Here is a 16051-nt window from a genome sequence, read left to right on the forward strand (position 1 = left end):
TTTTACATGGGGCACACATAAAGTAAGCTTTTACAAAATCTTTTTAGTTGATTTTTAGAAGAGTACACCCATCTCATCTCTTCTTCATGGGCGGCAGCAGCACGAGAGCAGTGGCAGCCATTCTTCTCCTCCACCTCTCCCTTCTTTCTCACTTTCCACCTTTAATCTTTTTCTCCTCCTCCTCTTCCCCCATCTCTCCTCTCTACATTCCTTTTCTGCTCCTCTTTTAGAAAACACAGTTCTTCTTTGTTCTGTAAATGCAAAACAAAGTGGCCACCCTGAACAAGAAAAAACAAAAAACAAAGTGGCTACCATGAACAAGAAAAAATGATAGAGTGGCCACCGTGAACAAGAAAAAAACAAAAAAAACGAAGTGGCCATGGCCACTGTGAACAAGAAAAAACGAAAAACAGAATGACCACCGTGAACAAAAAAAATGATAGGGAACCGAAAAACACAAACATAGTGGTCACTGGCTATAGGGAAGAAGAGAATAGTGGGGAGACTGGAAAACAAAACGGTGGTCACTAGTCATCAAAAACACAAAACCAGAAAATGCAGAACAAACCAGAATACACGAAACTCGGAACAAGAGATAGTAGGGAGACCAGTCACCACCATTTACTTATGGGTGATTTTGGGTTTTTGATTTTCACACGGGGGCATGGTTGGAAGCAAAGTTTCGTCCGCTACCTCCGAATGCGCTCAGAGGTAGCTCAATCACTGAAGAATTCTGAGGTCTTTTCAGCATCCGGAGGAACAATTCAGAGGTGCATCCGAATGGCTTCCAACCACTGAAAAAGCAATATTTTCAGCGTTCGGAGGTCTATTCAGTGCTACCAAACGCAACCTAAACCCTAACAAATAAGAAATAATAAAAAAAAATTAGGATATAAATACACAAAATGAATATTTTAGTTTAATAATGTCTATTTTATAGTTATAATCTCAAACATTAAGAATATAAAAGCATTTTATAACATAGAGTCCAAAACTGCTTGGCGATTAGACGAGGTGAGACTCCAAGGGCGCCTTGTCACCTCCAATGTGTGCAAAACTGCTTGACAACTATGCTACTGATTCCCTCCCTTTGGTTGTTCGATTTGGTTGAAAATTATGGACCTCCTCCCTAGTTTTACAGAGAAATCAAGCCAAGGGTTGGAAATGGCTGTAGGTTAATGTTCTGGAAGGATCATTGGTATTCTAACCGTCCTTTAGCGGAGTTCTTCCCACAGTTATTTCAGTTAGCTTTGGACCAATTACTTGGGTGGTGGACTGTTATGATGTCCAGGGGAATAGTGTGATCTTGAATCCCTTATTTAGAAGGAACTTTCAGGACTGGGAGTTGGAGAGTTTTATTCAACTTCTTCAGTTGCTATATGGTCAGGTCATAGACAGTGTGGAGGACTCTTGGATCTGGAATGGGATTGTTGATGGATTGTTCCTTTTTTTTTGAAGGATAAAGAAAAAAGATTATTGAAAATAAAAAAGGAAATGAAATACGTCAGAGGTGATAAGATATCACTAAATAACAAGAACACCCTCGTACACCCAGTAGAAAAGTTTGGACAACCTATTTTGATATAAAATCTGTAAAAGAAAGAAGAAAAGAAAGAGTAGAAAAGGTTACTAGTTAGAAAGAAAGAGAAGAGAGATGGAAGAGAATGGAAGAAGCCAAGATTAGGTCCGGCCGCCCCTTTCATTAGATTATATACTCACAAATAAAAGTACAAAGACAAGTATGCCCTTAGTAAGTCAGCTACTTGTAAGAACTGAATAAGCACTCTTAACTTAAACATAAACTAATGGGCCTAAGGCCCAATAACTCCCTAACTATGCTATGTAAATAAAAACAAGTAATATCAGCCCAAAACTCAACACTCCCCCTCAAGTTGGGAATAAATGTCACACATTCCCAACTTGCGTAGGTCATGCTCCAGCTTGTTTCTTGCACCATCTTTTGTAAGAACATCAGCAAGCTGCAAGTCAGATGCAACATATGGTAAGCAAACTTCTCTGAATCTCACTCTTTCCCTTATAAAGTGTCGATCCACTTCTATATGCTTCGTCCTATCGTGCTGAACTGGGTTGTGGGCAATGTTAATTGCTGCTTGATTGTCACAATATAGCAACATAGGTTCTCCAACCTCAACTCCAATCTCCCCTAACAAGGAACAGATCCATAGGAGCTCTAAAGCACCATGTGCCATGGCTCTGTATTCAGCTTCTGCACTTGACATTACCACAACTGTCTGTTTATTACTCTTCCATGAAACTAAATTGCCTCCAACAAGAGTGCAAACTCCTGATGTAGATCTCCTGTCATCTAGGCACCCTGCCTAATCAACATTTGTGTAAGCCTCTAACTTCAATTGTCCATGGTCAGCAAACAATATGCCTCTACCTAGGTGTCCCTTTAAATAGGAAAGTATCTTATCAATAGCCTCCCAATGCTGAACACGTGGAACATGCATGTATTGACTCACTACACTCACTGCATAAGAGATGTCTAGTCATGTCATACATAAGTATAGCAACCGCCCCACTAACCCTGATACCTTCCAAGATCCTTCACTAGTTCACCTTCTGAAGCATCTATCCTATAGTTCTAATCAATAGGTGTATTGGCTACTCTTGCCCCAAGTTTTCCTGTCTCCTATAATAGATCCAAAACATACTTCCTCTATGAGATGAAGATCCCATACTTGGACCTTGGCACCTCAATGACCAGAAAGTACTTCAGCTCCCCAAGATCCTTAATCTCAAACTCTTTTGCAAATTCTTTTTCAAGGTATCAATCTCACTCAGATCATTTCCTATGACTATAATGTCATCCACATACACTATCAAAACTGACACCAGTGTTCCCCTTCTCTTTACAAAAAGAGTATGATTGGATTGATTTTTTTTATAGGAAACAATAACTTTCATTAGAGAATTGAAAATATTACAGGCTTACCACCCACAAAATGGATGGAAAAAGAAAATCAAAAACTTACAAATAGGCCCACAACAAAGCCTCCCTAGTAACTCCTTACTTAGCTAAAGTGTCAGCCATTCCATTTGCTGACCTTCTTACCCATTTAAAATGCACTCCAATCTCCCTTGCTAAGCTAATAATCTCTCTTAGAGGCTGTCTAAGAGACCACACTTCCAGGTTTCCAGCTTGCATCCACCCTATTACCAGCTTGGAGTCTCCTTCCACTTCTAATTGTTGCATTCTTCATTGTTTCACCAATTCCAAACCTTGAAGTAAGGCCATTACTTCTGCCCTTAATGAATCCACCCCAATTGGGCCCGAGTAAAGGGCCAAAACTTTTCCTTCCTCATTTCTGTACACACCCCCAACTCCCGACTGACCTAGATTACCCAAGGAGCTTCCATCAAAGTTTAGCTTCACCCTGAACTGAGGCGATGGTACCCAACATTCTTGTACCACAAGGGAGGAAGGCAAGGATACAGCTATAGCACTCCAATTTCTAATTAAGTCAACTAAGGAGAAGTCCTTGAAGAGAGATGTACTTTCAGCCAGTGCATAACCTTGATGGTGACAACCTCCACAAGTGCTTCCTTGGATTGAGTTTCAATATAGCCAAATACAACCAATGCACTTCTAAACCTGTCAAACCAAGCTCTGGGTAATTGCTTAAAACCATATAGAAACTTTTTCAACCTGCATACAAATCCCTTTTCCACATCATTGTAGAAGCCAGCTGGAAGATCCATATACACCTCTTGCAAGTCCCCATTGAAAAAAGCATTCTTCACATCAAGTTGGAATAGTGGCCAAGAGTACGTAGCTGCTAATGATAGAAGGATCCGGACTGAGCTCATCTTTGCCACTGGTGCAAAAGTTTCCAAGTAATATATGCCATAAGTCTGAGTGTACCCTTTTGCAACCAGCCCCACCTTGTACCTTTCTATACTCCCATCAACCTTGTACTTCACTGTATAAACTCATCCACATCCAACTGTCTCCTTGCCATCAGGTAAATCCACAATCTCCCATGTCTGATTTTTAATCAATTCTTTCATTTCCTCCTACATAGTTGTCTTCCACTCAAGTTTGGAGAGAGCCTCACTAACACTCCTAGGTATAGACACAGAGTCAAGGGAGGAAACAAAAGCTCAGTAAGAAGGAGATAATCCACTATTTTCGATAGTGTGAGATGCAATGAATAGTGCACTTCCTCTTCCTCTTCCCTTTTCTAAGTGCAAATAGAGAGATCAAGGTCATTTGCAATGGTATTAGGAGCAAGGGTAGTAGGAACTAAATCATCAGAGGAAATAAGAGGCATACTTGAGCCTATATCAGTCAAACCTGGAATCTCTTATGAGCCGATAGAGAGTGACGTGGGTTCCTCTGTTGTGGAATCAACCTCCATATGTTGTCATAGGCATTGTCATGTAAAACATTGAGTGACAGGACGCAAAGGAGGTGATAAGTGGGTGAAATAGGTAGGTCAAACACTGGAGTTGACAAAGGAGCTGGAACAGAAAGTGATATAGATTGCTCACTTCCCCAAAACACTCTCCCTGAGACCCCCCCCCCCCCCGAGAAAAAGGTGTGGACTCAAAAAAGGTGACATCCATAGTAACATACCGACTCCCGAAGACTGAATGATAACAACAATACCCCTTCTGATTTCCTACATACCCAAGGAAGACACTCTTCTTCGCCTTAGGATCCAAGTTAGAGCGGTGAAGACCAAGAACATGGGTAAAGCATACACATCTAAACACCCTTAGAGGAATATGGAACATCTCCCCCTGAGGAAAAAGAAGGTTGAACGGAGTGCTATATCCAAAAACACAAGAAGTTACCCAATTAATCAAGAAAACTGCTATAAGAACTGCATCACCCCAAAAATGAACTGAAACAGTAGAGCTCAACATCATACTTCTTGTTACTTCCACAATATGTTTGTTCTTCCTTTCTACTATACCATTCTGTTGTGGAGTGTATGTACAACTGCTCTGATGAACTACTCCATGCTCCAATAGGTATGATGCCAAGTTTTTTTCAAAGTATTCCCTGGCACTGTCTAATCTAAACACTTCCACTCATACCCCAAACTACGCCAGCACCATTTGATGGAATTGTTGAACCAAAAATGGTACCTCATCACAGGACCTCATCAAATATATCCAAGAGTATCGAGAATAATCATCCACAAACATAAGAAAATACCAATAGCCACCCATAGAGGAAACATGGTATGGCCCCCACACATCAGTATAAACAATGCTTTCCAATTTGACAATCCTCACACTTCAAGCTAGACAAACTGACAGACTCAAACAATTTTGGAAACAAAAAATGCAAAAAAGCAAAAGACAAGTGCCCTAACCGATTATGCCAAAGCATAACCCAACCTACTGACTCTGACCCAATGCTCCTGCTGACATGATGACTCTGATGACTAGGAAGTGCATCAAGAAAATAGATTCCATTCACCTCACGACCACTCCCAATCGTCCTCTTTGATTCCAGATCCTGCAAAACACAATGACCAAGAGAAAAAATCACTGAATAGTTCAAATTCTTTGTCAAGCTACTAACAGATAAAAGATTAGTGCTCAGTCTAAGAACATGAAGGATAGAATGTAGGGTAATGGTATTGGTTATCATGGTAGACTCTTTCCCAGCAATGGGAACATGTGATCCATCAACTGTAGAAACTCTATCTCTGCCCAAGCAAAGGTGGTATGAAGAGAAAATGGTAGAAATGTTGATCATATGTTCTGAGGCTCCTGAGCCTATAATCCAGGGAGGTCCCCCCTTACCTGTAGTGGATACATAATTTGCAGTGGCATGTGAACTACTTACTTGTATGTGCAAAAGAAGTAGAATGGCTACTTCCTGATCCACAATGCCCTGTTGTCCACCTGATAATGAGTTGGAACTGGTTGTATCCCTCTGATTCAGAAATTGCCCATATATCTCCAATTCAGCCCTTATTGTAATTGTTGCAACAGACTCGAGAGGTTGTAGTAGGTGGTCCTGATATCACTGCCATATTCACATTTCCCTTCTTGTTTCTGAGTCGGCTCGGTACAAGGTGTGGGGTAAAGCTTCCAGTAGGTATCTCTAGTATATTTGGGTTTCTTACAGTAGTCACAGGTCAGATCCTTCTTGTCCTCCTTCCTCAATTCATTTCCACTCTTATCCCCACTTAGCTTAGGCTTCATTGTGCTAACCATAGCTGACTGCTCAAGGCCTGGGTTCTTCATCATCACATTCCTCCTCTCCTCTCCGAACACAAAAGCATATGCCTGAGAAAGAGTTACACTGTCTCGAGAGAATATACTGTCGTGCAATGTCATACTCAAGGTTAAGTCTAGTTAGAAACTCAAAAACCATATTCTTCTCTACCAGCTTCTAATAAGTTGCTACATCTTTGCTACTTTCCCAAACCATAGTCTCCAAATGATCTATCTCCTACCATAAGGTTTTGAGGGTTGAAAAATAAATAGCAACAGAATTATTTCCCTGCCTAGTAGCAATCACCTGGTTTTTCAACTGGGCTCTAGCAACATTCTCATTCTGTGAATAGGTTTCTACTACTCCATCCCAAATCTCCTTAACTGTGTTAGCCCATAAAAAGTTCTTACTTATATGGGGTAACATGGAATTGCGCAACCAAGTCATCACCATGTAGTTCTCCTGTACCCATCGGGAGTGGTTAGTTTCAGATTTCAGGTTTCTACTTGCTCTGATACCAAGTAGAAAAGTTTGGACAACCTATTTTGATATAAAATTTGTAAAAGAAAGAAGAAAAGAAAGAGTAGAAAAGGTTTCTACTTAGAAAGAAAGAGGAGAGATAGAAGAGAATGGGAGAAGCCAAGATTAGGTCTGGCCGCCCCTTTCATTAGATTATATACTCACAAATTAAAGAGAGTACAAAGACAAGTATCCCCTTAGTAAGTCGGCTACTTGTAAGAACTGAATAAGCACTCTTAACTTAAGCATAAACTAATGGGCCTAAGGCCCAATAACTCCTTAATTATACTATGTAAATTAAAACAAGTAATATCAGCCCAAAACTCAACACACCCAAAATGACCCAAATACCCCACAGCTTACAAACATGAAAACCCAACCAAATCCAAGCAAAGTACTCGGAGCAGACCCGAAACAGATCCCCATTGAAATAAGGACCACCAGCCCGTCAGCTGACCCAAATCAAAAACACTTCCTGAATCACCACCCTTCAGTCTTCATCCGTGAGAATATCCTCTTGGACTGAGACATCCTCATCCCATCCCTTGCCTCCTTCCAGATGGACTTTTTTCTTCAATTTCTCTTCCTTTTTTTCTTTTTTTCAAATTCCTCAAAGGCCCTCCTAGCAAACCCCTCACCACCCCAGAAAAACAGACCCGGGCTTTTCCTAATCGTAACCTTTCTATCCACTATTTTCTGGAGAGCTACACTACCTGAATCTCCGTCAATAATATCACTACTCTGTGGCAACCTGTTTGCACCAGAGTCAAGCTCGACACCACTCAGCTTGTTTTCCTGATGTTCCTTAATCAAAAGGGAGATCAATGACTGAACTTGCTTCTTTGCCCCCTTATGATCAGTGCCAGATGTCCCATTGCCTTTCACTCTTTTCCTCATGTACACCCATTTGTATTTTTTTGTAGGTCCAGCCCCTGCCAAGCCGAGTTTAAGCCTTGAAAAATCTTTGTCACATGTACAATGTTATGGTTTCACATGTTCTCCGTGAAGTCTTTTGCTCTTTCCCCGGGGGCCAACTGTACTCTTGATAAAATCCCTGCGTCTAAGATTTGGAACCCCGTTTCCCCTTCTAAAGTTAATGCCTTAGTTTGGGATGCCGCTCTAAATAGATGTCACACTAGGGTGATTCTTGTTAGAAGGGATTTGCAGGTGCCGGACCAGTGCTGTGTGCTCTGTGGGCAGGGGCTGGAAGATTCAGACCATCTCTTCTTGCATTGTCCAGCGACTTCTCAACTATGGTCATGGTGGCACTACCTTTCTGCAGCTGGTGTTTCCTGGGTTTTGCCTAGTTCTCTATTGGATCTTCTGTGGGGCTGGAACTTTCCTGGTCTCTCAAAGTTAGCTCAGTGTCTGGTTGTCCATCCCTGCTGCGGTGATCAGCACTGTTTGGGCTGAAAGGAATAGAAGGGTGTTTCTTGAAGAGTCAAAGAGGGTGGAGGAGTTAGTGGCCATTTCTTTTGGAAAGCTGGTGTCTTGAGCTGCAGCCACTAAAGACTTTCAGTCAAACATTCTGGGGTCCCTGCTGAGAGATAGAAGTTTGTGGGAGTTGTAATCCTGTTATATTTTGTTGTTTTGCATGACAAGGAGCTTGTCTCTTAGGGACTTGAATCTTGTTTAAAGAGATATCAATAAATTACCTTGATTTCTAATTCCTGCTTACAAAATTTAGAACCTGACATGAGGGCTTCTATGGAAAATGAGTTACAATGTTATGTCATGAACTATTTTATACAAATGTGCCAACATTATCACTGACTATAAAGAGTATAAGTGACTCCCTCTCTACATACATGGACTATGTTATGAACTTATGCTTCACCTTTTCTACGCATAATACGGACACTTTCTATTGCTCAGTATCAGGTTTTAAAACAATCAATAAAAAGTACACTGAATTAAGACAACGGGAACAATTAAGCACGACTCGAATCGGAACACAGCATGCCAGCACGTTCCTTTCCGTTAGAAACAAAGGCATACCTTCGAAGTGGCATGTAACGGATCTAGAGTTTCTCCAAAGATGGCTTTAATTTCACCATCATCCTGAAAGAGGAGATCCTCCAACCAGTTTGAACTCTCCTCCGCTTTCAACATCGGATGAATACCATAGGAAAAGAAAACCCTAATTCCCCCAATTTCAAAACCCCAAGCTGCACAGTTCCAGAACTGAATTCTGCACCTCTCTGAATTAAGATCCTGCAACTTCGAAAACACGCATCACGATTTCAAAGAAATATAACAAGGAAACGGTTAACAAATCAGGAAACATAGACTTCTAGAGAAGAGGGTTTTCTTTTCCGTCTGATTCTTTCGTCGTCGTCGTCGTCGTCGTCTTCTCTCAGAGCTCCAATTCCGGGAAAGTTCGGCGCAGTTTCGCTGATACGATTTATTTCCTTTATTTTAGAGGTGAGACAGAGAGCACTCAGAGCGGGTGACATCAGAATAAACATGTTTCAATGAGAACGGGCGTTGGGGCGTGTCTCGTGGTTAGTTAGACTTTAGAGTCTTTTCTTCATTTATTAATTTATAAAATAAAAAAGAAAGAAAGAGATATAATCAAATTGAATTTTTTTTATTCGTGTGTATCGGAGAAAACCGAAAAGGAAAAAAGAGGTCTTCACTCCTTCACTCTCAGATTTTGGTTATTGATGGTCCAAAGAGACGGTGTTGTCATTTTCAGTGAGGAATAAAGGGAGGGAGTAAAAGTTAATGCATTGTTATTCATTGTTCCATGATTCTTTGTAGTAAGTTTCCGACTCACGATAGGCTTCAGAAAAAAAAAGGTTTCCGACTCACGAATCACGATTACCAATGCCAACAAAAAATCCAAATGGATGGCTGGCTCCCTACACTACAGGCGGCTATATGCCAGGAAACTCATATCACGTCTCGGATTGGGGCGGAGCTCTTCTCATGAAACTTTTGTTACCAACCCCATCTCAAAATATCAAATCGTGCATTTAAACAATGTTTTAAAAATGGACTGGAGGCCGAGCCGTTTTGTTTCAAGGTCGCATGTCACCGCTTCAATCGGCTGAGTCAAATGGTTGAGATTGTACCACATCAGAACATATCTATACTACCTATAAAGAGCGAATTTCCTTTTTTTTCTGAAATTTTTATTAGACATTTTCTACCCTTCTTGTCTAAGCACAAAGCAGGCATAAAGAGGGCATATATGTCATTTATTCTCAATTTTAGAAACTGCCAACTTATAACTGTTCAAAACTATCCACTTAAAAATTATAACCATTTAAAAACTGCCCATAATTATAAATAGTTGTCTTAGAGATACTGTCATGTGCAAATCCGCGTACACATTTACTAGTATATATTAAGTGTGTATATATATTACACACACACATATATATATATTAGCAATAAATAATGTATGAATATATTTTAGATATGTTATGTGTATTATTTTAAATTTAATTTATATTTTTTAACTCAATTTTGAATTTTTTATTTATAAAAAATATTAAAAATTGCAATTTGATGTAAAAAAAGGGTATTTTCACGAAAAGAGTGGTGCAAGGCACCTATGGCCCCTTGGGACACATAGATCTCGAAAAGTTACCCAAAATAAAAAAAAAAAAAAAAAAAAAAAAAACAATCACCCCAATCGAACATCTGAGTGTAAAGTTATGGCCTTCAAAAGTTTTGCATGCATTGAGTGTGCAACCTACGACCCGGTCATCGGGTTGAACCAACCAGGTCAAATGGTTTTTGACTATTTGATGAGTCTTGACTAAACGGACCCAAAATCCTGGTTGGGTGACGGTTCAAATGGTTCGATAGGTTGGATCAACGGCATGTTGAAAACATTGCATTTAAAAGAGAAGGATTTTTTAGTAGGTCATGGTTGACATGTCTAGGTAGTGGTGCAAGTCAGCCCAGATTAGGTTGACTAAAATTAGGGGTGCAACCCAAGAGGGTTGGGTCGGGTTGAAGGTCAACCTAGATCCAACCCTAAATATGCAAATCTCAAACTTGAACATGGCCCAATCCAAGGTGAAGCCTATACTTATCAACCAAGGCCCAATCTTAGCTTCACCCATTACGATCAAAGTCTCCCAATACTAGGACAAGAGCTTGGTGTGAAAGGGGGTGATAAGTTAGAGAGTCTAGGCTGATATGTTGAGCTTAAGACTCTGATGTTCGAGTTAAGAAAAGGTTGAGCTATCCAAAGTGAAATAAAGATTAGTAAATGTCGCATATCTACTATGGAGTTTTAGAATTTACCTTTATATAGGTTAGGGACACTCATGCCGACTAACACGTGGTGGTAATGGATGAGACACCTAGTGGATTCATGTAACACATTCTGGTGACTTGCGTGCCATGTCCAAGTGTGCGAGGAAGCTTGGGGCTCACCAACTACTCTATACATATCAATTTTACACAATTTATTAACCTGAAGCAAACGTTAAAAATGTGCTAAACTGGTTTCACTTCTCGAGGGGCCAAACCATTGCAAATCTTCACCATTGATTGTGAATTGATCCTGGTCGTCAAAGCAATATATACATATATAAGGGTTCATTCTTCACTTAGTCACTCCTGTTTGGGTTCCGCTTTTAGGTTGGAGAGCTCAACTTTTAGAAGCTTCTTCATGTCGTCAGGTCAGTCTTCTTGTCTTCCTTTCGGATAGGGGTGAGCACTATTCATTAAAACCGAAAAAAAAAATTGAACTGAAAATTTCAATTTTTGTTTTTTTTTGTTTGGTTTTTATATTTTTAGTTAAATTGATTTGGTTAATTCGGTCTTCAATTTCAATTTTTAGAATTAGAAATTCAATTAACCAAATTAACCGAACTTTCTATTATTATATATAATATATAATATGTAAGGTATAATATGTAATATATAATACATATAATATATTGTATATTTATATATTTATATATTTATATATATAATAAAGTGAAATTCAATTTCATAATATATATTTTATAGTATATAATATATATCATATGTTATAATACATAATAGAGTATATATTATTAAAATTCGGTTTTAACTGAAATAACCAAAAACCGAACAAAAAATTATGGTTTCAGTTATTTTGGTTTTTCTATAATTCGGTTTAGTTTGGATTTTATTTTTTTAGTTAAATTTTAAAAATTTTAGTTTTAAACCATAACCGAATGTTCACTCCTACTTTCGGGTGAGTCATCCCATCCTGAGCCTTTTCATTTTTAGTTTCCTTTAATTATGTCAAGTTCAAGAGAGGGAAAGAGTGTTGAGCATGGAAGAGGAAGAGCCACCAGACTCAACCTCCTCCTAGTGTAGGGAGTTAAGTCACCAAACCTTGATTTTTGAGGAGACTTTTACCCCCACCCGATTAACTATAGCCGACGTACAACACATCTAGGCTAATCATAATGTCCCGGAGTCATTTAGGTTTAGACTTCTACTATCCATGAGGCTCCTTGGGACCACAGTGAGAATGAGGTATGCATTTATGAGCTGGTCAGGTTGAGGTTCCCCCTTCTAACCCTTATTACTGACATTCAGAACCACTAGCTGATAACTTTAGGGCAACTCTCCCCTAATGCCTTTAGGATAGCTATAGGGGCGACCTTCACTAGCGGTCAACACAACCTTCCAATTAACATCAGGGTATTTGGGTCCTTGTGTTTCATTAAACACCATCTTGGTCGAACCAAACACTACTACTTCTCTTTTCAACCTCTTTTGAAAATTCCTTGGTAGTCTTTCATCCAATGTCCTATAGTGGAAGTTAAAGTATCTCTTTGTAGTACAAGAGAGGTCTTAGACTTTTATAAATAGCTAGGGTACTACTGCTGGAGACCTAGACGGTGACGCGCTAGCCAAAGAAGAAGTGTGGTAGGTTAGAGAGTTAATTAAGTTAAATCTGAAGGCCCCGAACTACCTAGCCGAGGATGCACTGGTGAGAGTAGGCTTCCTTTCCTTCCTTTTTATTAAGTTTTCTTACTTGGTTCCATGTCATACTCTACTATATATCGAGTGGCATGGCTAGAGACAGTATTGTCGGGGTCTTTGTTGTGACAAAGTTAAAGAAGCAAAAGCTAACCAAGGATGGATCCTCTCGAGCTACCAAGAAACAAGCTCCCCCATCCACAACTCTGGTGTAGATGTCAATGAATTGATGGCCCTGGAATCCGAGAAAGTGCCAAGGATCAAAGTCACCCTAGGGATCGATTAGGTAGCTCCTTTTGCGGCTCGAGGTGTTCGGGCTTAGTCATCCACCACTCCTTCAAATGAAGTTGGGCCTTTTGCAACTTGGGTGAGGATATAGTATATGTGCCCACCGAGAAGACACCTATCTAGAATTTCAAGTGAAAAATTCAGAGTGGAGATGAGGGGCCTTCCCCTGAAGGTCTTTGGTATGTGCCTTTTCAATCACATATTGAAGGTAACTTGCTTAATTAATTTCCTCTGGTTTACTTTCTCTATTTAGTCATGTTTCTTTAAATGGTTTGTACTTCCCTATAGGCCAATGCTACTACTCATGGGATATTGCAGAGGGCTGCAGGATAGCTTGCCCTACTAAGTTTTGGAATTTACCTTTATATAGGTTGGGGACACTCGTGCCAACTAACACGTGGTGGTAATGGATGAGACACTTGGTAGATTCGTAGAACACGTTTTGGTGACTTGTGTGCCACATCCAGGTGTGCATTGAAGAAGCCCAAGGCTCACCAACTAACAAAGCGGGTAAATGGGATGATTACACTGCCACGTGGTTGTCTTCTTGCACATGTGGTCCAGCTCGGGTGTGTTTCTTTCGATTTAGCTCGGCTTGACAGGATATGCTTCTTTGCTTACTCACCTAAACTTGTGTGCCATGTTGACCTTTTTCAATCTTCGTCATCATAGCACCTCAAACTGAGCAATTATTGGGAATGTCCAAGGTGTTTACTGATCCACTAAGATTGCCACATATTATGATCTTATTAGAGGTCAATTATACCTTCATTAGGTTGGGCCCGAGCTTTGATTGGGTAAAGTCAAGTTTGGGACACTTTGCCGGGTTTTAAATAAGTTATGTATATATTTTTATATGGTCATCTTTTATTAGGCTTTATGGCCCAATTGAATAGACAAATTGATTGAAAAATACGTACAAGTTTTATTACCAAATGCACAAATCCCTACATGTATATAATTAGAAACAAGATATTTTTATATAAATATCACATATGTATATATTTGTTCGAGCAGGCTTAGATTGTGCTCAAGTTACACAATACCTCAACCCAATCCCAACTCAGTTATAGGTCAAGCTTGAGACTTCTAATCCAAGCCTAACTCGCAACCCAAAAACTCAAGCCCAAACCATGTAAAAACTTGGTTTGGTCTGGTCAATCTCATGTTGGGCCTGCCCAAGTTGCACACCTAGTTGAAATCAAAACTAACCTAACTATAGTTGTTAAACTCCTAACCTAAGTTTTGGAGTTAAGATGGGATTGGATTCAGGTACAGTAGAGTTGGTTCAAATTCTCTATTTCCTCTCATCTCAAGTGTTCTTGTTTTCTATACTAAGGGTAGAGGTCAATTATATTTAGCATACATATACCATGCAAGCATAAATAAATACATAAATGCACACATATAGGAAGATACATAAACGCATGTGCATATATGTTCATGGATATATAGTTATACACATATGCACACATGTATATACATAAATACTTACATGCATATATAATATTTATATAGCTTGACTATGATACCAGAAAGACATTATACTTGAAAACTTATAACCAATCAATCAGTATCATAAAAGAGATGATCAATCAAGTGGTATTCATCAAAATTCACAAGGGTACTTTGATTGGTCAAAGCTCCTTTGCTACTATGTCATTCTAGTATCATAGATTTCCCCAGTTATACATATAAATGAAAAAGTTAAATGAATGCGGGTTAGGTAGAGTTGGTCAGAGCCTTAATCCTAATCCAACTTGAAGTTAAGTTGGATTCATACTTCAATCAAACTTTTTTTTGGGGGGGATTGAGTTTGGATTGGGTTCGGGTCGACCCAAGTTGTAGCCCCATCTCTAAACATTTAAACTAATTCAAATTTGTAAATGTCATGCTAAAGCTAAAGTGTCAAGATTTATTGATGAAATAAAGAGAATGATATACATAAAAGATATTTTTGATGATGGCATCAAAAGAGAATTATGTTTTAATGGAAATATAATTTGTCAGACACAACCTGAATGGAACCTTCTTAATAACAACATCATAAAGCAAACATGTTGATGAGACGATGATAGATTATATGATCATGTAATAAAAATGATAATGGACTCAATTGTTTGGTTAAATAGCATGGGTTTGTTCCTCTACTTTATCCTTGATCATTTTAGAGGGTTGCCATTTGGCCAAAGTGCACTAGTGGCCAAGGGGCTGTCTAGGGATTCCAGATCTTCTCAAACCAAAAATGTTTCAACACAATTTGTGTTTGTACATCTCATACATGGGGGGTCCCAGCCTTATGGTGAGATGTGTGGATCATGTCATTGTAGACTTTGTCCCACTCAATAATTAAATATGTAAAACCAGTCTTGAACTGATCCAATAGATCATGGTAAATCCAAAACCAACCCAATTATTGTTCCAGAGTATGGAATCCAAACCAATAAGACAACAATTAGCAAATAGGCAGTTTTTGCTTGGTACAAAATGGAAGCAACCTTGAATCGGCCTTGAACCAATCTTATCCAATTTGTCATAAGGTAGGGTTTACTTCCAAATACTTGGAATTGACCCCTATCCAGGCTGGTTCCAAGGTATAGGGGTTTATCCTGCCCCAACTAGCTTGAAAAACTAGCCTTGGTTGACCTTTGTGGACTAGCCTTGGAACCAAATTTGCCTTGAAATAAATCCAAAAACTTTGAGGTTTTGAAGATTTGAACCCAAATATTCATGGTTACAAAAACCAATGTCTCACTTAGCCATTAAGTTGCTGGCCATTGTTTTTAAATTTAATAATTGTATGTGTCTAATAAGCAATGTAAAAAGGAAATATTTACAAAATTTAAATTATAATGATAAGTTTTGAACTATATATTAATATATTATAATAATTTATAAATTAAATTACTCAATTTAATCAATAATATAAATTTTAAATATCTTCGTCGTCGTCATCATCATCATTATTAAAAGTCAAGTTTTAAAGATCATATCCCATCTATTTTTGGGTGGGTAAAGAAAGAACAAGTTCCATGAGTAAACCTTGGAACCAAACCTAGAACATTCTCAAGCATATAGGGTTCTAAAAACTAGAATGAAAGGAAATAAAACAAT

The 16051-nt window shown here is 39.0% G+C and overlaps 1 protein-coding gene across 2 annotated transcripts in view; it reads right to left on the reverse strand.

The window, feature by feature from the left end:
• The window catches only part of LOC104612566 (helicase-like transcription factor CHR28), a 29803-nt gene extending 20540 nt beyond the window's left edge, over positions 1 to 9263 (reverse strand). The window contains exon 1 of one of the 2 annotated variants that reach the window (XM_088894378.1): positions 8723 to 9263. In XM_088894378.1, coding sequence (XP_088750504.1) covers positions 8723 to 8836 — 114 coding nt within the window. In that variant the 5' untranslated portion in view covers positions 8837 to 9263. The remainder of the gene's footprint in view (positions 1 to 8722) is intronic. The other variant, XM_088894381.1, reaches the window with a different exon arrangement.
• Between the last annotated feature and the right edge of the window lie 6788 nt (positions 9264 to 16051).

Source organism: Nelumbo nucifera, chromosome 1, assembly GCF_055504915.1.
Source record: "Nelumbo nucifera cultivar China Antique chromosome 1, China Antique-T2T, whole genome shotgun sequence".
In the NCBI taxonomy this organism is placed as follows: Eukaryota; Viridiplantae; Streptophyta; class Magnoliopsida; order Proteales; family Nelumbonaceae; genus Nelumbo; species Nelumbo nucifera.